Source organism: Pezoporus occidentalis, unplaced genomic scaffold (genome assembly GCF_034315485.1).
Source record: "Pezoporus occidentalis ecotype Australia unplaced genomic scaffold, CSIRO_AGI_Poc_V1 ctg93, whole genome shotgun sequence".
Lineage (NCBI taxonomy): Eukaryota > Metazoa > Chordata > Aves > Psittaciformes > Psittacidae > Pezoporus > Pezoporus occidentalis.
The window spans coordinates 6,909,462-6,932,455 of record NW_026916294.1 but is presented as its reverse complement, the minus strand read 5'-3'; the positions used below and the strand labels follow the sequence as shown (position 1 = coordinate 6,932,455).

At 39.2% G+C, this 22,994-nt stretch overlaps 1 protein-coding gene across 28 annotated transcripts in view; it reads left to right on the top strand.

The window, feature by feature from the left end:
* The window catches only part of NRXN1 (neurexin 1), a 682,391-nt gene that overhangs the window by 460,914 nt on the left and 198,483 nt on the right, over positions 1-22,994 (top strand). For all 28 annotated transcript variants that reach the window (XM_062605796.1, XM_062605795.1, XM_062605797.1 and 25 more), the window contains one exon: positions 6,087-6,268. In XM_062605796.1, coding sequence (XP_062461780.1) covers positions 6,087-6,268 — 182 coding nt within the window. The remainder of the gene's footprint in view (positions 1-6,086; positions 6,269-22,994) is intronic.

Below are 22,994 nucleotides of genomic sequence, written 5' to 3'. Positions count from 1 at the left end.
GTTTTCCTGGTTTTCCTGGCTGGTTTGTTTTTCGGTTTGTGTGTGCATGCCTTTGTGTTTATGGAGGGAGAGCATGGTGCCGAGCTGGTTAAGCTACCTAAAGCAGCTCTTTCCTCAGTGGTCTGCAGAAAAAAATGAGGAAAAAGCTTCTGTGTTACTGCCTTGGATCTGCAATAAATGTCATTGCAAAGGCCAGGAGGCTCAGCTTGACTCGAGACTGTTGTTCTATTATCACATAGACCTTTACCTGGAGACAGCTCTTGGGGATAGCCGCATATCATAAACCATGCACAGCACTGTTTTATAGAACCCTGAAAACTTGAAGGTAGTGTGATGAAAAGCCTTGTTGGCTCTGATAAATCAGAGTCTCTATAGTGGATTGGGAAGAGGATTTCTACAATACAGTATAAGGTTGTGTTTGAATTAATACTAACTCCATATCATAGTTTCTGTTTATCAAGGAATGTAGGAGGCTGTTTCTTATCTCTACCTGTTTAATACTGGCATTGACTGGTGGATAGAGGTAGCAGAGAGTAGCAACAAGGTGAGGGCATTTCTGTGTCAGCTTCTTTTATATACTGGGGATACTGCTTTGTTGGCTCATTTTAATGAATCATTTAGGGTGCTGGTTGGTCTGGTTGACGTCATGTTCATCTAGTTATTGTCTACTGGGTGAAGCTAGCCTCTTGACCACAACTTTCAAGACATGTCCTGTGTGATGAAACAGGTTCCACTTCTAGATCACCATCAGTGCAGCATTAATATATGCAGAGATTACAGATGCCTCAGTAGTATTAGACACAGTGTTGGAAGTTTGGAGGTTCAGCTAGCAGCAGCCACTGTAAACATGATGTGGCTTCAGTCTCTTTAACAGATACACTGAATTTTAGAGCTTAGCTGTAGCCTAGTGGAAGGTGGGTGCCACAGGAGGCTGACAGCAGGCAGATTTTGCATTCTCTTTATTCCATTAGCAACTTTACCTGATGTGGAAAGATGATATAATTAATTAATGAAGATAGTGATAACAAACCCCAACAGCAGCAGTCTTTGTCAATGCTGGTTTGGTCAGTGAGTCTTACAGTTACTCTGACAGAATGAGAGATCAATGAATGAAGTAATCTTATTACTAAGGAATTGCGCTATGCAGTTTGTGATCTTACAGTTGACAAATATACTGGCATGGTAAGACTGCTAGCCCCAGAAATTGTTTTGAATGGCACTCAATTTCCAGGAAAACTGTGACCCTTTAAGGTTTTCCAAGCTGAGTGTGGTCAAATTCAGCTTTGTGATGTTCAAAAGGAACATCATGAAAACGCTCCTATGCCCTGTTATCTGCGAATCTAAGAGGAACCTGGCCAGAAAATGAGACATCATTCTCCATTCCTACCCCTGTGGCTCAAGGTCTCTTTTTTGAGAGCTACAGGCAATTGTCTATTAGAAAATCTCTTCCCTATCCAGTGCACCTCTTCTGCTGTTAAATAGACTGTACTTAAGAGAAGCCTCGTGTTGTTGGTGCAGCAAAGCAGTTACAATCCGTATTCAGGCTCCTGCCCAGATTAGTGGGAGAGAGCATAACAGAATGCCTTCAGGAAGTAGTTGAATCTGACATTTAGTTTGAAATGCTTCTTCCAGCAGCTCTTCCCATCTTCCTTCCATGGTTAACCCTAATGGCCATTCCCTCCTCACCTCAACCCTGTGGCATGTATATTCTTTGTTCTGTATAAATAACACTTCACAGTCTAAGAGGAAACACATGGAAGAGTTGTTTTTTCATCCACTAAACAGATCATTTAGACACTGTCCCCTCTGTCTCCCCCCACAAGATATCATGCTTCAGACTTGAAGCATTCCTTTTCCTTACTTTAGAAAAATCTGTACAAATCTACATATGGAAATGTTGTGTACTTTTCTGGAACTTCAGCTTGTGCAGGATAAAAATACATAGATGAAAATGTAACAAGAAGTATCAATGGAGATCTGTATGCTGCCCTGAAGTGTGATTAGTTCCTCCATACAGATATTTGGGAAATGTATGTGTGTGTGTGTGTGTGTGTGTGTGTATATATATTAATGTTGTAACTTCTTCACTCTTGGTAATTAGTAGTAACCTGCACAAATAGTCTCACTGGATTCAGCAGGTTTATCAGTGCAAGTAATCAGTTACCAGTGGGAATAAGATGGTTCACATTCTAGCCCACAATGAAAGAAAATACTGATAATATCCGGAAGGAAGAAATCACATTATTGGGTAATTTCTCATTATAACCAGCAGTGCTTACCCTTCATGTTTCTTTGTAATAGTTAAAAATTGCTTTACTGTTAATGAAAGAGCAGCTGATAGTTTTCATTATTGACGTTTATAGGCTTCAGTCTTTAGTTTTTCAGCTACAAAGTGGGATAGAATCACAGTTCACTGGGGTTCAGAGCTCAATTAAACCATTGCTTTCACTTAATGAGCATCCGAAACCTGATGTGAATGTTGGAAATAAACATTAAGGTTACTAACATGATGTGGGAAAAAGAGAATTATGTACACTAGTGCAGTATACCATGAACACAAAATGGGGATGAACACGAGGAAGGTAGAAAGCTGTTGGTATGTTGTTGATTTGAGCAAACTATTAAACTGCATCAAATGTGACTTCAAAGCAATAAATATTGAAAAGCTTTGCAGTCATACACAGTAATAGATACAGTAAATGGGTACTAAACAAAATATTTATCTGCTTAGTACTGTATAGGTAAGCAGATGTCCTTGAGTTGCTGCCAGGCTGTGCTGAAATGAATGCTCTATTTCATAAAGATGAATTTTGCAAACAAGTAAGACTTGAGGGACCCAGACCATTAAAAAACATTACTGTATCTTGACCACTGGCAATTTGTTACAATAGAAACTACGCTTTTATGGTTAGGAATTTCAAAGAGCTGTATGGACATTTTTCCTAAACATTGTGTAGGTGCATGGATGTGTAAAGAATTATGCAGTAAATTCTGTGGCTGAGAGATAGAACTGGCATGTTACAGAGTTGCCTACTTACAAGTACTGTGCTGATGGCGTTGCTATTCTTGACATTCTAATTCTGCTTTCAAGTCTCTTGAGATGATAAATTCCAAACAGCACAGTGCCATAAGCTAAGAGAAAGAAGAAGAATGACTGGTTTTTAGTGACAGTGTTCTGAGAGAACGGCCGAGACATTATGAGGTTTGTCAGGGAGCATAAAAGCCTTCATGGAGCAAGTGAATTAGGCTTCCTCTGTTGGTGAGCAGGGTGGTTTCAAACAACTAATCGGTTTCTTGCTTTTAATAGTTAATGGGAGGTTGGACTATAAGCTGAGATCAATCCCAGAGTAATAAATTTTACATTATTATATTTGTCTTTCTTGAAATACAAACACTAGAGGATCTATTCTCAAATGGCTTCCGACCCATTTTTTTCATAATTAATACAGGAAATTCAAAGAATGTGACTCCCTATACAGCTTAGACAGAGGCAGAGCTGTATTCATCAACATGGATTCATCAGGCTGCTACCAGGCATGCAGTTAGTTTGAAGAGCTACAGAATGGTCAGCTACGAAGAAGGGAAAGCTTTGCCATGAAAGCCATAAGCCACATGTTACCATAGGTGAAAGATAAGGTTTTTAACTTTGATGTTGACTCTACATAGTTCAAGAATTACAGCTAGATTTATCCAGCCCTGCTGACATTGACCTTGGCTTCAGTGCAGCAGCAGTATGGAACAAATTGCTCTTCATTTGTTTATTTGAAGGGCAGTATTTAACAAAGAACTGTGTCAGAGGTTCACTCTGAATAAGAACAACAGAGTCTCTCATTGTTCAGATCTGGAGACTTATTTCTGGGTCATTGTATTCAATATGACTCCACCATGGCTCAGCAGGCTTTTTCTTTGTCTTCTATATTGGGTAAACACATCTGTTACAACCAAGAAAAGGAGAATTATTCACTCCCACTTAAATCTTATGTACTATTCAAACAGTTTCATCTGTGACATTGAGGTGTAAGGAGTTGTTTTTTCTTAGCCTTCTCATTTTTGTTACTTATAGAAACCTCATTCATGACCTGACACAGTATTTTATGAAGTCAACAGAAAGGCTGACACTGTTTTTAATGAGCTTTGGATCACACCCTCAGTTTTTCATCAACACAGAATAAATCCTTTCACTGCAGACACCAGTGTTAAATGTACTGCAGGAAGGTCCAAACTCACTCCTCAACTAGCTCAAGATTTGAAGTCAACACAAGCAGCAAGTAGGAGAACTCTGGGACCATTAAGAGTGATATTGCCTGTCTCATGTATCTTTGTTCTGGGACGTACTACGACTGGAGTTTTTGTCACACATGTTCCTAAACCAGACACAATTTGGTCATGTTCATTACCAAGCTTTTTTAAGGCACAGCACACGAAGCTTTTTTAAGGTACAGCACCTATCTTTACCAATTCTTTGGAATGACGACAAATCCTGATTTCACTTGGAGTGTAAGTGAAACCTTAGATATCAGATGTTACTGTGTTTGCCTTTGCTAAAGAGAGTTGACAGGTTTTCCTACAACACATGTAGGTTGGTATTTTGCCATCGAGAGAAAAGCCAAGAGATCTATTTGAAGCACAGTGCAAACCTGCAAGTGTGTTGATATAAAATGAGCTTTACCATTTATGCACAGTGCATAAAATGTTACAGATTGATTGTACTGGAAAAAAACTAATGGGTAGGTACATAATTCCGTAAAGAAAAACCGATGATAGGAGTAAATGCAGGATATCTTTTCAAAGAGACCAGGTGACCTTTTTGCTTTGAGACTGACGCAAAGCAGTCTTGTTCAGCAGTAAAGCAAGATTTTGATCTGGAAGTTGAAGGAGTGGTGTAACTGTACAGCCTTTCTTGGTTTTGGCTTTAAAAGTTGACGTGTTTCAGGAATTTTAGGTCCTCACAGCATTTTTGGTCAATCTTGACAGAAAGTAGGAAAATTACATGTTGTCACGTATTATCTCCTTACTTGAACATGGGAAGTGTGTAGTGAGAGTATTGGGTGGAATAAACTGAATTGCATCTAATAAAACTGAGAGTAGCCACAGAGTGAGCCAGCTTAGAACAGCTAGGAAAATCAAGCATCTGTATTTACAATGCACTGACATCTCCCCAAGCTTTGATCTGTCTTCATAGAAAAGAAGTGGACAGCTTGTAGTGACATTACAAATGAAAGATGAAACTGCATGTAACGTTTACCTGCTAGATGCTGTTGTTAGGCTATAAGTTTTAAATGGAAAATGTCCAGGTATGCTGCTGGTTTAGCGCAGAGGAAGTACGCAGATGATGAAATTAAGCATCTGAGTGCTAAGTGGTTTTAGATTGCAACACTTGTTTAAAACACATTATGGGTTTTGTAAGTGCACACTGGATATAGCATGTTAAGATTTCCACTCTTGTGAGTTATCCATTGAGCATTATGCAAATAAGCCATTACTTACTTAGATGGTCGACTGATCTCTTTTTGTCCCGACATGACAAGTAAAGTATGTTTCCATTTGTTATCCCCATCTGCCACAGGCTGATAAACCTCAGATCCATAGTAGTCTTATCTGAATGTATTTGTTACAGTCTTGCTTTGCTGGGCACAGTGATCTATCATATACTGCGTATCATTTTCATTGTGTAAGGAGCTGCATTTCTTGTCTGTCAGGAGATAACTGGAAGTACTTGATTTCTTCTCTGCAGAGGCCCCAGTTTGGGAGAGCATTTGGTTCAACCCATTCCTGTTCTGCCCACCACAGAAACGTGTTCTTCAAGCATACGCTTAAAAACTCTCGTGAATAGATATGCATTTCTGAATCAGAGCTAGGGTATTTTAAGGCACTGCAATTGCTATATTTTGTGTTGATTGCAGTATATAAAAAACACTAATATTGCGCTTACTGCAGAATTTTCAGAGCTAAAGGCCCCTAAATGTTTAAATATAGTCTTGTTTGTTTCTATGAATCTGTTTGTTATATGAGAACATCCTGATTTTTGTAGAGTGTCGGTTTGCATTGGTGCAAGTGAGCTGATGATATTTATTCCTGTTTTACAGCGGGAACAACATACATCTTTAGCAAAGGTGGTGGACAGATCACTTACACGTGGCCTCCTAATGATCGGCCAAGCACTCGTGCAGACAGACTGGCAATAGGGTTTAGTACTGTGCAGAAAGAAGCTGTGTTGGTACGAGTGGACAGTTCTACTGGGCTTGGAGATTATTTAGAGCTGCATATCGTAAGTATTATTTCCACATGCCTGATATTTCCTCTTGTCTTGATTGCTCTTATATTTGTATTTTTTAAAATGCATTTTGTGTTAATGTAAATACAGTGGTTTGTTAATGAACCTTTCAGGGTTGGTCAATGGTGAGCTAAATGATAATGGTTTATAGCATACAGTACTGTAAAGCGTGTCAGGCATTTATACAGGGCTACTTTATATGGCTGTTCAATTAAAAATCATATCATGTACAGTTACAGTACAATAAAAAAGCATACCTGTACAGGTGCAGCAGTTTACTGCAATCTAATTACATAAAACAGGATTTAGCGGTGTCAGAGGAAGGTGCATTAATCCTGGAGGATCTAATCTGGAATCCAAGGAGGGAATTACAGTGTATCACAGTTGACGGTGCTTACTGTTAATACTGGAATTTACCCTCTGATTTCACCATTCCTTTGTGATGATAAATCTTTAGCAGAAAGCAAGATTGTCAAGCTAGGAAGTCTGAAAATGTAATTTCAGCTGCCTTAAAGCAAATAACTAGCAATCAAAATCGAAAGCATCTGGATTTTTATGGCAACACAAATAAATAATCAGTTGAGATAAATGTAACTAGGGCAGTCTAAAATTTTGCTTAGATTAGTCGCAACTTTCTTAATGTAGTAGTTTGATTTTTATTTAAGAATCTCTGTACTTTCAGGAACAGAAGAGTTCCTTTTGAATAAAATTACTTATTGATCTACAGCCAATTACACTTTTCCCCTCAGAAAGCAGTGATCATTCACTGTGATTCAGCAGTGGTAATTTTCAGAATTTGAGGGAATTATGGTATTCAGTCTTCCCAGGCTCCTTATTCCTGGAAAGGCACTCTTGCCTTGTGGACCAAGGTGATTTTTTTATTTACTGGCTTGGGTAAATAAACAAAGAAAAAAGGACTTAAATAAAACCCAGAGGTTGCCTCTACCCTTCTCTTACATTGAAACACATGGAGAAAATGGCTGAATCTTAACTTAAAAATGCGAGCAAAGTAACTTCTCCCAGGTGCCAGAAAAACTGAGAGGCTGCATTTTTCAAGGCAAGTATTGTGTTGCTGAAGAGGATTTCCAAAGCCACATCTAACATCAGGTGTCTTGTTATCATTTGCCCATTTCTTTGCAATCTGAGACCAGAATCACCCACTGAGATCAACAGCATTGCTTGCTCCTTACGATGTTTTATTTTTCATTAACATAATAAGGAATGTTTTTCTTGTAGATTTACTGTACCTGAACTCTATCAAAACCATAATATTACTGTAATCTTTTTGCCTAGCCTTGATTTTTCCATTTTAAAACCAACATTGGGTTCAGTAATGGAGTTGGAGATCAAGAATTATTGCCTGCTTGTGTTTATTTTATTTTACTTTATCTTTCCCAAATACCTCTCTAATACCCATGGTGTAGAAACAGACAGTAAAACTAAAAGTTATTGAGTTTTCTGTAGTGAGAAACACTACCAGCTTAATAGGGATGGGGAAAATAAGTTTACTTTACTGGTCTTCTGAAATTTCTGTGAAAGCAGCAACAGAGCAGTCATGCTCTGTGAGGAGATCCTGGCCTCCTCCTGTTGCCTTTTCAAGAGACTTCAGGAACCTCCTTGGAGTCTGCTCTGCTTCAGAGCAAACTCCATGATAACTGTGCAGAAATTTCACTGGAACAAGGCTGGAACTTTTGAGAGCTGCTTCAGTGTAGTCTCCCTCTAGAGTGAAGACACTAAGGGATTGGCCTGAAATCCTAAGACATCTGGTAAGGACATTTTTTAAGGGTCATCAATGTTAGGTAAAGCTTGGATAACAGCTGGGATATAATATCCCAGAATCTTTTTCAAATAAGAATAGCATTTGAAAGAAAGTTGAAGGGCAGTATTTTCAGAAGCACTCATGATACCAAAGAACATGTATCTTACTAAAGCTGGTGGAACTGTGGGCACTTCTGAGAACTTTACCTAAGGTCTGTTTAGCGCAGTAAGATGTTGTGAAACGTCGTGGTGATAAAAATAAAAAAGAACATAGAGTAGCCTGTATATATATTTGAAAATAGTTTATTGGATTGCAGTGTTTCAATACTGGCAGCTACTGCATTAAACTTGCTGTAATAAAAGTGGTAGGAGGGTTGTGTCCTTCAAAACTTCCTTCCTGCACTGTTGTTGAGGTACCGCTAAGAATGTCCTATGTACTAAGTAACCTGAAACATGCAAAAGTGAATAGTGGAAGGTGAAAAAATGGGAAGGAGGGAGGAGTCTTCATGTTCCTTTGCAGTCACCTACTCACCAGTTTTGTGTAATGCATATGCATGAGCAGTAGATGCCTGTGTACACTGAGATGCACTGTACATAAATAACTTACCCGTGTTGTAACAGGTTAACATGATAACAGGGGTATAGCTGTGCTTTCATTATGCTGGGATTCAGTTTTACAGCATGACAGGAACTGGTTCTTTTGATACTGAGCTTTCATTTCACCCAGAAGGTCCTTAATCACACAGTTGCAACATTTCAGGCAGATGCATAAGGATAGATTTTAAGTGTCTTTTCAGCAGAATGATGGCTAAGAAAGTTTAGAACTATTGCTTTGAGTTAAAAAAAATGTAAATAGTAGTCCTCCCTAGCATTGTGGGGAGGGCGCTTATTTGGGATGTTTCAGAGCAGAGCTGTGAAGTAGCTTGCTCTTAACCTTCTGCATTCTAGAAATGGAAGAGGAAATTACGAGTTTGATTACAGTACTTCAGTGTGTGCTTGCCCTCTTTATTATTCTGTTTACTTAAAGATGATGTAAACCTAATAATGAAATCAAGCTCGTAACAAATTCTGATTTTGAAAATTGCTACTTGATCATCTGAATCACAGCTTTAGTGTTAGGTTAGGAACACATTTATTTAAACTAATCATTTAACCTCTCCAAATAACCATTGTTAATATGAAAACATTTTAAAACTTGTGTAATCTGTGTTGCTACCAGATGCTTAACAGTGCCAGTGCAAATATTTTAAATTCCAAGATAGTTTCTTGTAAAACTCCACCTGCACTGTAGCATTCTCATGTATAAAGTACAAAGTACTGGTTGTGTGTATGAAATGTATGCATCCCTGCGCTGCAAGAAAGGGGTGTTAATATGATTTAGTCATCCAGAGATGCAACGTTTAGTTTCCGTAGCAGTCGCTTGACTTCTGTTATGGATGTGGTCTCCTGTGCAGTGTGAGACTGCTGGGAGATGTAGTTCAGGAGAAAATAGGTATCATGCCTGAAAGTCGACTGCTGCTTCCTTCTCCTGTTGACAGATAAAAGGAAAGAGAACTCTAAGAGTTATTATAATCCTCCTTTTTTTCCCCTTTTCTTGGCATGGTCCATAGCCACCTCCATGTCAAAAGGAAAAAGGGGGACAGTTTATTCACACAGTGTTCAGTTGATCAGCATGTGCACTTCTGTGCTTAGTTTTTTCCTGGATTTCTGAAGCCTTTAGGTAATTCTGTCAGTGATTCCTGTTCCTATCTCTGCTCCTCTTCCCACCCTCTTCTCCCAGGCCATTAGACAGAAAAATATGTACGTCATCATCTTCCACAGGCACTGTGCTTTTGCTGCCATGAGTTTTGAGATTTTCTATGGTGAGGACAAAGATACTGCCTCAAAGGGCTGAGAAATACTGTAAAATTGCTCTGAAAAGTAAGCATGCTAACTGAAAGTAGCCTAGGAAACTGGCATTCTCCTGTGTGGCACAAGTAGTATTTGCTCCAGTAATGTAAGACAAGAAGGATAGATTTCCATCAATAGACTTCAACCATATTAAACGATTGTTTTAGGTATAAATTAAGCCATGTTTTTATCTTCCATTGTTAAAATGAAAGGCTTTAAACTATAAAAGAACGTAACTGTTTGTATGCCTGATGGAAAGAGTCATCAGGTTCTGTGTCTTCCTTGGTTGTGTCATTTGTTTTAAACCCAAAATACTTTCAGAGCACAAAAGCAGCATGGGTTTTTTTTGTTTTTTTTTTTTGTTTTTTTTATGGTTACAGCTGATTGTAGAATTGAGAATGAGAAGTTTATATGGGGGATAAACCCAGCAGAGCATTTCAGATCTTACAGCTATGGGACACCAGCCACTTGAGCTAAACTGGGCACTTCTATTGTCTCAAGCAGGGTGAGAAATTACTGATTAAGCTTATTTACGGATATGGAAGTGTTGAAGTAGGTGAAATGGTAAAGATCATTTTGAGAACAAACATCCTAAGGTTTAAAACAGGGAATAAGGCAGGTGTGACAGCACTTTGAATGTTGTCCTAACCCTGTTCTGGAGGAAGCTGGGGAAAACCACCCTGTAATTCCAGTAAGAGAAGAGTGGCAATCCTACCATTATACATGATATAGGAAACATAAAAAAATAGAAAGAAATGAAACACGGGGTAGATTGTGGTAGTTATTTTTGTTTCACTCTCTTAAATGTTATTAGGAAAATACAGGGGAAATGTAAAGCAGTAAGAATAATACTGTGATGGGAAAGCATCGAAAACTATTTTAAAAGATGTGGTAACATGTTAGCTGAAAAAGTATGGTATGATTAAGGACAGATAGTATCAATATATGCAAGGTGTAATACAGTTAGCCTGAAATACTCTGAAGATGCAGCATTGCTGGCATGATAGATTAATCAGTATTGTATTTAGATGTTCAAAATGTGTTTGTGAAGCCTTCAGCTGCAGCTAATGACTGAAGTGAACACTCATAGGAGAGGAAATATTGTATGTTTTACAGAAAATTGGGGTTTGGATCATGAATTAATTCAGTTCGTGCTCTTTGTCTCAACTTATTTATGTACTACATCAGTTAAAATATGTACTGTAAGAAATGCGGTTTTCATTTGAAACTTTTTCCATAAGGAAGATTTGGATAGAAATAAATGGAAAGCTTCTGAGAGTGTCTCTCAGCTTTGGTTCAAAATTCTTATGGTTTCAAACAAAGTTAATGCTTCCCCATTTTCTGAGCTATTTAGCCTGTTTCTGAATATGATGTACTGAAATTTTATAAGCTATGAAAATGTTTTAATATCTCCAAATGAAATACTGACTTTTCTGTAAAAAACAGAAAGAAATGGCTAGCAAGAGAGGTTGATTTTCATCTTTACATTACTAGAAAACTCTGCAGAAGTTCTCTCTGAACTTTTTTTCATACAAATTTTGGCAAACTAAAAGGACTGTTATTTACTGCTCCCATCCCTCTGTCTCATATATATGGAGTACTCTTCTGCACAAGGCTTTTAATAGCTGACTGTTAGATTCTATTGAACATACACATAATATATGGATAATTTTAATTTATGCAATTATAATGACCTTCCCTCAAGTGAACAGAAATAGTAAAACTTGAGTGAGGATCAGTGTTTTGCGTTGAGCGTACCAGAGACAAAATTGCAGTGCCTTAAGATAAATGAATTTGTTATTCTCTTTTGAATACTTCACATATGTTGGGCTTAATGCCTAATGGAAAGTCAGTTGAAAGATTCTTATTGACTTAGTCGTATTTGAATCAATGCCTGGAGAGTTGGCTGTACTCTCAGTAAGATTGATGGTAAAAATACCTTTGATTTTAGTGGTTTGTTTTGGAGCTTATTAATTTCCCAGGAAGAGTTTAATAATACTGAAAAAAAGACATATTCCCAGAATAATGTTTCTTCTAATAATCATATTTCAAATATGGAATTCCTAATAATTATATGTGTATCCGTGCAATGTAAAGATTTGGTAAGGCCAGTGGTGGCATGTATATGCATGAAACAGTGGTGAACTTGAAATCAAGTTATTTATTTCCAGGAAGGGCTAAAAGAACTAGGTTTCAAAAACCTGAAATTGAAAAGTGCTGAGCGTGCACATCAGGGGCTAAAGTCAATGGAAGTTGAACATAGTCAGCACCTCAGAAAATCAGGACATCATGATATCAGCTAAGTGGGCACCAGGGATCACTCTGGAGCCCTGGAAAGAATTTGGATCATTATGTTTATCAGGGCTGGGATATTTAATATTCTGCTACCCGAAGCACAAGAAAATTTCTTAAGCCTGATGTTATCTAAGCCATATTTCTGCTAATATTTGGTATTCCTTTTTTATGCTTATATACATCATATGTATTTGTGTGTTTTTTTCCCCTCATTCATACAGGTGTATGGAAAATGCTATAGGAAGTTTAACTGTTGAGGGCAGTGATCATTGTTCTCTTTGGGGAACAAAAAAACCAGCAAACAAACTGTGTTAATCTTTAAACTGAAGAAAAATTACTAAGAAAGAAAGATTTTCTGATTTGCTTATGGGTCTGAATAATGAAAAGCAGTGCAATCAAAAAAGAATCATTTATAGGACTAGACAGGCAGGTCAGAGTGCAATTCAATGTACACAAGCATTATATTAATTGGAATGGGAGCAATGAATTAATCTAGGGAATTTGTGCTAAATGCAGCAATCATTCACCTCACTGATCAGGTTAGATTCAAGTCTGTAGGAAAGAAAATAAATAAATCACTGAAATGGTCAGACCATGCCTTGAAAACAGTTAAGTTATTCTTGTGTATTAGCAGAGACATAGATTAAAAAAGCTCTGAAAAGGGATTTGATGATATAAGCTCTTTGTTAAGCGCCTCATCTTGAATACTCTGCACAGTCTGAGGGACGGTGGTCTGTTCTTGCCAATAAACAGGCCAAATTTCTGAGAGAAGGTTATGAAAATATGCTAAATCTGGCACAGAAGAGACTGGCACCTTAGTGAATGAAAAACAGGAATGGAATTTGGACAGTTGCTATAATTAAACAGTTTGGCTATGACATCTGTAATGGAGTGCAAAGGGGAAATTGTGATGCTGGCAGGGAAGGTCTGATCTCCCAGCTGTGATTGACTTGTTTCCCAGCATAGAAATGGGCTTGAGAGAAGCAATTCCTTTCATCTTGCTCTTATTTTGTGATGAACAGAAGTTCTCACTTCTTCCTCTACCCAGCTAATAACTCCTTTTTTCATCCTCGTCCTTTCGTGCTTCTGGGAGGATAAAAGCTTCCTTCCTCAAAAAAAAAAAAGCATGCTATATGATTGAGGCACTGGAACAGGCTGCCCAACAAAGCTGTGGCTGCCCCATTCCTGGCAGTGTTCAAGGCCACATTAGACGGGGCTTTGAACCTGGTCTAGTGGAAGGTGTCCCTGGCCATGGCAGGGGGTTGGAACTGAATGAGCTTGAAGGTCCCTTCCAACCCAAACCATTCTGTGATTCTGTGATGGGGTCACCACCTGCCAGGCCCTTGGTGAGAGAAAATTGTGCAATCAGTAAGACCTAAATTCTCAGCTAAAATACCATGTGTCAGTCAAAAAAATGCTCCAGCCCTCAACACTGATTTATCTCCTGATATGCTTTCTTCTAGCAAAGATGTAGAGCCTGCCTGAGGGTGAGGAGATACTTAAAACACTTCTGGTGGCCCCATATTGGAATCATCTGATAGCAGTATGGAAAGAATTGCACATGGCCATGGAGTTGTATGAAATAATCTTGCAGAGCAGATCATGGGCTCTTAAGATCCCTTCTGATCTCATGTATCTCAATATTACACTGTAAATTGAATACATCCTTTGGCTGAACTGCTTAATGTCTGCAGCTTTGCCATTGAATTTGATGGCAAGTCTTCCTTTGTCTTTACTGTTGCAAACTCTATATGATTGGGACTTTTGGTCCAGCATGAGGGGAGAACATAAATATGGAACCTGATTTTCCTGACGCCTTGTTGAATTTAAAAAAAATCATAAAAAGGTTAAGAATAAAACAGGTATATACTAAAAAAATAACCCAAATGCCCACAGATGTTTTAGAACCATCCCAGTCTTATCAGGAGCTTTTAATCCAAAATTTCCTGTGCCGGTTACTACCCAGCATCCGTGCATATGAAGGTTGCAGTTATTTTAATAACTTGTCACCAACTTTTCCAGAACATTGCCATGTATAAAAAGAGCTGATGAAAAATTTAGCAGATGTTTTAGCAACCTTATTAAGTTTTAAAGAATGCTTGACTGTTTGCAATAGCAGAACAGTTGAGATGTTCAGTGAAACTTGACTGATCACCCAAAGGAAGAAGCACTGAATCATAGGAAATTATTGTGATTATTTGGAGAATGAGAGCCCTGGATGATTGAGGGTCACTTCCAAGAGCTAGTGACTTTTGTCCTACACGTATCCTACACGAGTACTTCTCTGCTTATTATTTCTGTTGTATATTTTATGAAGCATATACTGTTTGTTATATCCCGTAATGTTATATTTCTTCTGAATATAAGCTAGAACCCAAGATCTGGCCCATTAATTCCCTGTCTTTTAAACTGATGAGCTCTAAGTGAAGATCAAGATACAGTGTGCACTGCAGCACAAAGTATCAGGGTAGCAGTTTTTCAGTGAACATGCAGTGTGAACAATATCATTTTTAATGCGTGTAACAGAAATTAGCCTGTTGATGCAGAACAGAAGTGGGGGAAAAGCTCTGCTGGTGGCCTGAATGGGGTCTGATCTGAACTCCGCGTAATTCTCATCTCACTATTCCCACTATTAATTTGTCTGAAGAAACTGCACAAATACAAGTGAGTATGAACAGGATCTACCTCAGGCCAAAAATCTGCTGGAAGGTGAAAGGTACAGAGGTAATTTTACAGGGCCTGCTGCTTTGCTTCAGGCATTTGTTTAAGTAAACATTGCTATTACAGTTAATCACTTTGTGCTAATAAGGAAAGCTCATCTTAATACTGTTCTGGTTTTGTGAGATACTACCCTAATTGTACCTCATAATGACTTAATTAGACCACTTACTTAATTCAGGTTTTGCTCTGTGATGCCTCAGTGTCATCCCCAAAGTGGAAACCTGTTTTAATATTTAATGCTAGTTTGCTTTTTTTGCTTCGAGACTGAATACATCCATTGACTGAATCCATCCATCCGTTCTAGACTGAATACATCCATTTTATTGTCTTTCTCACTTTTCACTTACACCACGGTGTCAGTGAGGAGTAGCTATATTTAATTTAATCTGATGGGTAGAACTGAACACACTGGGCCTGGTTGCTACTTTCGTCCAATTTAGTTACTTAACTCTTACAATCTTTGCCACTAACTCACTGCCCCGCTGTCATGCAGGAAATAGAGCCAGAGCAGGGAGTTGATCTGGATTTCCCGAAACCCAGGTTACCAGTTATCATAGAATCAGACTGGTTTGTGTTGGAAGAAACCTTAAAGCTCACCTAGATCCAACCCCCTGCCATGGGCAGGGACACCTTCCACTAGACCAGGTTGCTCCAAGCCCTGTCCAGCCTGGCCTTGAGCACTTCCAGGGATGGAACATTGTATCTGCATCTGCTTTTCAGTACCTTGCCCATGCTTTCTGATCACTCTCTCTCTGACCTGAGCATGACACACTTGACATCAGTGCACCTCCACTGCTCGTGTATCACTGAGCAGCCTTTCCTTTTCTCTCCCAGCAACATAGGTGTACAGTATTTGCCTTCCCTGTCAGTTTTACAGTGATTCTTCCCATTTGACAGTGGGCTGCCTGTGCTGTTAAATCTCTTTTTGGTGGTGGTTTTTTTTTGTCCCATTATATCATGCCAGTCACAAGAATTGCTGCACAAGAATACCAGGCAGGATAAAGACTTAATGAACTGATATTGTCAGTGTTCCGAGCGTTTATGTTTAATGTAACAATCCAACTAACAACAGGTGAGTTTTCCTGTTAAGTGTTTGGAGAGGCTTAAATATATCTCTGTTCATGGAAGCCCATTTACCCTGAAGCATTCTGATGTTCCAGAGGATGGAGTAGCTGCAGGAACTGACTCATGCATTTCTTGTCTTTTAACAATTACCTAGCTTACATTGAATAAGGGATGCTGGGGAACAAAGGAAAGACACAGTCCTTCAGTTTTGCCAGTTCTCTGTGAAATTACCCTGAAGCCTTTGGCACAGCAGCATGAAACTACTAACGTGACTTTTAACTTTTTGTGCTAGAATTTGTAGGTGATAATCTATGTTCAGTCAAGGACAAAATATAAGTCCAGCTATTCCCTCAGGGAGATGTAAATCATGCTTGCTGCTGCAGCATTAGACATTCTCTGTGGTCTAGGAAAAGCTGCTTGTACAGGACTGGGAAGCATTCCCTCTGTGTATTACGCTGTTGCGTCAGGTACTGCTCTTCATCTCAAGCCTCTGTATTGAAGGATGGGGTTGAAACATTACATCCTCAGTATTCTCACCACTCTTCATTTTGGGGCTGGAATCTCATGTTATTTTCTGTTCAGCCCTCACCTCGGTGGACTTGTGACTTTCTGCCTACACACTGAGTGCTACAGACTGCATTCTTGCTGTTCACTGTGAAACCCCAGTAATGTCCCGAAGCCTTATTGTTCCCCCAATGGTTTTTTTATTCCTGACCCAGTGAATTCCAGGCAACAATAGAGAGTTCCAGGAGCAAAACTACTCAGCCTTTCCCTTGCTTAGCAGATGGAATTTTTAAGACTCACTGTGGATTACGTTGCAGTGCCTTCTCATTTAGGGACAAGCACAAAGAGCATTATCATATGTGAAGCTACTTTACAGTAACTTCTACCAATTAAAATAAAAAGTGGAAAGATTATGTTATAGAGCCTTAATAACCACTCAGCATATTTGATAATGTCACTGCTGTCGGTATCATATTCACCACTATGTTTAATAGCTGAACAGATGCAACTCACTAGAGCACCACATGGTACACAGCAGCAGGGAGTCTCATTTGACAAGTTGGTTTTGTTTTATTTCCTTCCCAGTGAGCCTTCCCTGATATCCCAAGTTTCTGTAGTGTTTTGATTTGCTATTCAGCCAACAGGAAAAGGCAAGGGGGTTCTGTATTGCCTGTTTTTAAAGCAAGAGGGTTTTGACTTGTTAGTGAAAGTACTATGAAATACCTAAGAAAGCTAATATGAGGCATGTTTTAACGTAAAACTGTCAGCCTTTGGCTTGGGTTTTAGGAGATACCATATATCTGCATGCACAGGTTGCTTGTAGGATAACCAATTGCTGGGTTTTGGAGCTGGCTTCCAGTTTGGGGATTATTTTTTTTAATTGCAAGATTTTATGTACACAGCTGCAAGTCACTTTGCCCAGTGAGCAGTAACTCCTGCTGTACTAGTGCCATGGGGTGCTGCAGTTGTTTGGTGCTTCTAGAGTTGCTCTCCAAGGAACAATTCATATGAGCATTTTGAGAAGCTTTGCAATCATCTAATTGCTTGTCTGGAAAAACACCTGAGTATATACTCTGAGGCTAAAATAACATAGCTGTGCACTTAATATAGTCTAAAAAATCACAGGATAATACAGAGTAGATAATGAAGCCTTGGGTATTTGTTTCCAGGAAGCATATAATGACGAGAGGAACAAGACTAAAAATGCTGCAAGAATTATGTATCCACCTCATATTACCTGGTCCATAAATAAAAGCAGAAACTCCCTTGGTTATATTTCCTATTCCCTATTAATGCGGTGATACAGTTAAAGATAGGTGCTGCCAAGGGCTAACAAAATTAATGGGCAGTGTCTTCCCACGAGCTAAAACCTTGTCGCAGGTTTGTGCTCAGCAGATACGCTCCTTTGGGAGATATTTAAGATTTTCTGGGATTCTGTTCCTAATCTACTTTTTAAAATATTTCGCTGGCTATTTAAACTGACATTCTTAAGGCGTTGATTTTCATTTCTTCTTTCTTGCTTTTCGCTGCATATTCAAACTCAAATAAACCACCGTCACGTCTCCCTGTCACAGCTGTAGTGTGGTACATGATGACACCAAGCTGTGCTAGTGTGGGAGGAGGGGAGATAGGGGTTGCAAGCACTGTGGAGAACTGATTAAAATTCAAAACGAGCTTGATAAAGTGGAGAAATAGTCTGAAATCAGGAAGATGAATTTCCACAAAGGAAAGCGCCAAGTTCTGTACCTAAGATGGGAAAATCAAATGCATAGCTATAAAATGAGGAATAATTGTGGCCAAAAAGCAGTTCTGCAGAAAAGATTGGGAAGTTCCAGCTGATTGCAATTTGCTGCATACACAGGCAGGCTTTGGTCTGGGATGTATTGACGACTTGTGGGGTGGCAGAAGAGGTAAAGAAGTTTATTGTTCTCTTAGTGCTGCTGAGACTTCAGCTGAAGAAGTATGTCCAGTCTTTAATGCTTGTCTTCGAAAAGGAGGTAAGCAAATCAGGCAGCTAGTTAAAGAGCAAGCAATATAGTCTAAATGCATAGCTCCTGAGAGGTAGAACAAAATAATGGTGTCTGTTTATAAAGGAGAAGACAGGAAGTAACTGAACATTAGCAGCATCTTTTAGTCCATGTAGGTTGTTATAAAGAAAGCTGTGGTTAGTTTGTCCTGCTTGTCTGTCAGGATGAGGTAAGAAATAGTTGGTTTAATTTGCAACAGTGCTATTGGGCATTGGAAAAAAAAAAATCCTGCTAAGTTTAATGGTTAGCAGCGAAGCAGGTTATAGATGTAGGACCTCTCAATTTGTGCTTTCAAGAGCAGGCTACATTCCTATCAGTAATGGGAATGCCATGAGGACTTCTGCTCTGTTTTCACTAGAGTTAGCTTAGATGCAGTTGCTGTTGCTAGTGAGTGATGGGTGTAGTGAAGTCTTCTTAAACTGTACACTCCCATTTATGCTGTGCTTTTTAACTGGAAGGTTGAGGAATGATACAAGATGAATGCTTAGATGTAAGCACAGTGAGGTTCTCTCTTTTTATAGAATCATAGAATCGTTTGGGTTGGTTGGGGCCTTAAAAGATCATCTAGTTCATTCCTAAAGACACAGAAAAGGGAGGGCAAGCTGCTGCTAAGCATTTTACTATGCATTGGTCTTAGCATTGCTCAACGAATTCTAAGACTGTGTGCAGCAGCACAAGGTAGAATGTGCTTTCCATTTGCCGTATCAACAGCCCCACTTGTTTGACACTGAACCAGCTGCTTTGCTGCTATATGCAGGAAAGAAACTTGAATCCATACATCTGAGAATTGCTCTCTGGCCAAGCAAAGGCCTGGTGGTGTATTCTTCACCGACTATTGGCATATGCCTCCTCTTCAGCTTGTGGGAAAGGTGGTGGTGATGTAACTAACTTTGCCTCCTCGCCCACCTCTCAAATGTTAGCAAGTGTTTGCTCTGGTGGCTGTGTGGGTGTAGTGAGGCAATTTGAACCGTCCTGGTGTTAATCCAAAGTAACCCAAATCAGCTAAACAGATTACTGAGCAAAGCTCACTCGATTATATTGCAAGAATAATGTGCATTTGGGGTGAATTTATTTTCCAGGGGTTTGAGCTATTTGACCAGTTCACTGACTGCAGATAGTGTGTGAAATGTTCTTCTTCAGGTGTCTTGTCACAATAGTGCATGCAGATTATCTAAAAGTGCGAATTCATGGAAGAAAGGCTTTCCTGTTTCATTTCTAAAATGGGCACTGGTTGCTTAACATTAGTGACTATTTATGATGGGACGTTCTAATGATTTTAACAGAATATTGATTAAAAAAATCTTTAGCTACTAACAGCTGTCACAATTTTGGGCTTGTATCATAAAAGCCCAGTACATTTTAAGCATGGAAGAGGTTTTATCTTTTTAGCGTTGTTCTTTGGGACTGAATCTTGAAACTGTAAATTACTTTGTTAGCAGACTGGATTCTGAGGTTTCCTCTGGAGTGAAGGCAGGGTATTGCCCTGGGCATTAGCCATGCTACATCTGCAGAAACTTGGTCTGGACTAAAGAGGCTTGGGTTTTGGGTTGTGGCTTTGCAGTGACAGCGGATGGTGGTCTGCCTAGATGTGAATTGGCAGCATTGCTCTTTTTTACTGCTGTCAGCCATGTGCAGTAGGGAACAAGCATGCCAAGAGAGGTGCCAAGGGAGGTAAACCTCCCCTACTTGTGTCAACCCCTCCTTTAATCCCACTTTCTAATTCCCTTCTCTCCAAGTTGTGTCATGCAGCTTCACCAGCTATTTTGCACTTCTGCAGCTGCAAAGGTAGGTCATGGATTTGCTTCATTGCCCCAAAATATAGAAGTCACCCAGGCTGATAATGTATGTCCTTTCATGGAGCTGGAAGGAAAACGATGAATAAAATCACTGCTGCGGCGGTGTCAGGTTTGTGACTTTATGTGTCTTGTAATGGAGGTGTTGTTCAGCATTTCTAATTATGATATTAATCTTCGCTATCACCCTGACACAGGTGTAATATCAGGAATACTAGTGCATGACAAATTTATTACTGTCAACCCTCAGAATCACCAGTCACAAACACTTGGCTCGCTGGCAAACTGGGCTGGTTCCCTGTAGTCCTTCCTTTCCTCACTGAAGATATTTGAAAGGTTCATGCTGTATTTTCCCTATAATGTACAGCAACTTTAAAGATTGAGACAGGGAAAGGGTCTTGCGTGAATCATGTTCTCCCACACCCACAGTACCCGTAAGTGATTATCAGAAGCATTCCTTGCATTGTTTGACATTTATGGACAGGATTGATGTCTGCACCGGAATTTTTCACATGTAAGTTTATGCTTTAGAAAGCTGACGGACTTGGAGTAGTTTAATTGTTTTTGAAGTGTTAGCCTGTGAGAGAGTTCCTAATCATCAGCAAATGACTTACCTGTGGAGTGGTGGAGGGTGCAGAGAAAGCAAAGTATATTCATGGAAGCGCTTCAGGAGGTGAAGGTGGTGGAGCTTTCCCACCATCCTGCTCTGCTGTGCTTTCTTGTGGGCCTGACTGGTTCTGAGTTATAGTAAATTATGGTATCAAGAGGAAAACTGCCACTCATCCTTTTGGTCGTGTTGGGGAGGTGAATAGCAATGCTTTGACGCTTAAGGCTGATCTTTGGGAATTTAGTGGGTGTTTCTGCTACTGCTTGTCTGGCTCTTTTACAAATGTTCAAGGCGGGATGCTAATATTTGAGGGGTTTTTCCTTCACTTTAAGCACATGCACCTATCTTGGGAGAAACTTAATGGGTTTTCAAACTTCTGTTATTTTGATCCAATATAGGTTAGAAACGCCAAACCTAACCCTTGTAGATACAAATCAAGGGCTATCCATTTAGCAACTGTCCACATATTTCTGTTCACCAGCAGAAACTGGATGCGGAAGGAGAAAGATCAGTGATCTGATCTAGGTAGTACTGCTGTGTAAGTTAGGAAATCGTGTTTTTCCAGTCTCAGTGGAAACTAGAATGTGGAAAATTTTTAGAATTGGGATAGATCGTATAGGTGACGGCAAAGGAGCTCATTCCTTGGCATCACTAACCAATTGGTGCTGACTTTAGTGGGACTTGGACAAACCTGGATTTACATCCTTTCCCCACCTAGTTCAGACTGGGACCTGATTCAGACTCCCACACTGTAGCTTGAGGACTTTAGTATCAACTGTTGGCTTGCCTCGGTGACTGATTCTTTGTTCTATTCTGTGTCTCTCAAAATGCAAAGTTTTTATTTTTGTTGCTGTACATGAGAACAGTTTTCAAAAATTTTTTTATTTAATATAACAAGAATTGTTGTATTTATTTTATGTAATATAACAAAGAATTGTTTTCTAGCCAGTCATAGTGAAAACACATCTTCTATATCTTGATGACAAAAAGGTCCTATTTTTTTTTTAATGGTCATTATAGTCCTGATATAGTTCCTTCTTGTTGCTAAATTCAGGGGCCATATAGGAAGGACTTCCTTTTGGAAGATGGCTGAAACATCTTCAGTCAAAGTTCAGGATGGAGAATAATTTTATATCTTGTTAAAATAAATGGAAAGAATTCCTAACTGTTGCTTCTAGAATTGCTTTGAAGTGCAAGAGGCAAGGAACATGGAGAGCACCACAACAGTTGTGTGACATTAGGGACACATTAAAAGTCACATAAAAAGTAAAAATGTCACTGTGCACCAGCTCTTAGCATGAAACATAGCATATTTGCACTTCCTAGACCCCACTGTACATATCCAAAGGCCAAAACCTTTCCTAAAATCCCTTAATACCACAGAATTTATTACGTCTCCTTAGCACAATTGTGTATGCCTGGAACTGTGTACAAGGGACAGGGTGATAAAGCGCTGTAGTGATGGAACAGACAGAGCAATTAGGTGAACCTTTCTCTTGTACGCTGTGGTGGGCATTTCCCTAGCTGTAAGAGAGGTTTATGCATTTTTTATTACCAATTCTAGCCACCCGAGATATTCTGAATCTGGATTCTGTATCATATTTGCTTGATTTATTAACACCCCCAGGAAAACATAGTCAACATAATGATTCTCAGTATTAATCACTTGTTATAAAACTTCCAAAAGATGTAGTAATTCTATCAAAAAATTAATGCATTGGAAGCATTAGTACACACATGAAAGATGATTTTTAAAAGGCTTTTTAATGGTTTAAGAATAAATAACCTTTTAAAAGCCGGCAACTCCCATCTTATTTCCTGCTCATAATGAATTCCTGCAGCAAGTCTTTAAAGGCTCTAAGATTAGATAGACAGCTAAGTTGTTTGGTTTGGTTTCTGTCAGCTATCATGCAATTAAGAGGATGCTTGTGATGGCAGAAGTGTAAATGGAGAAAGCTCATATCACTGTTCATGCAGAACACTGTGGTCACTTTTTCCCTCACCTCACATCCTCTGAGAAACAGAAAATAAGGAAGGATGGGTTGCAGCTGGAGAGTCCT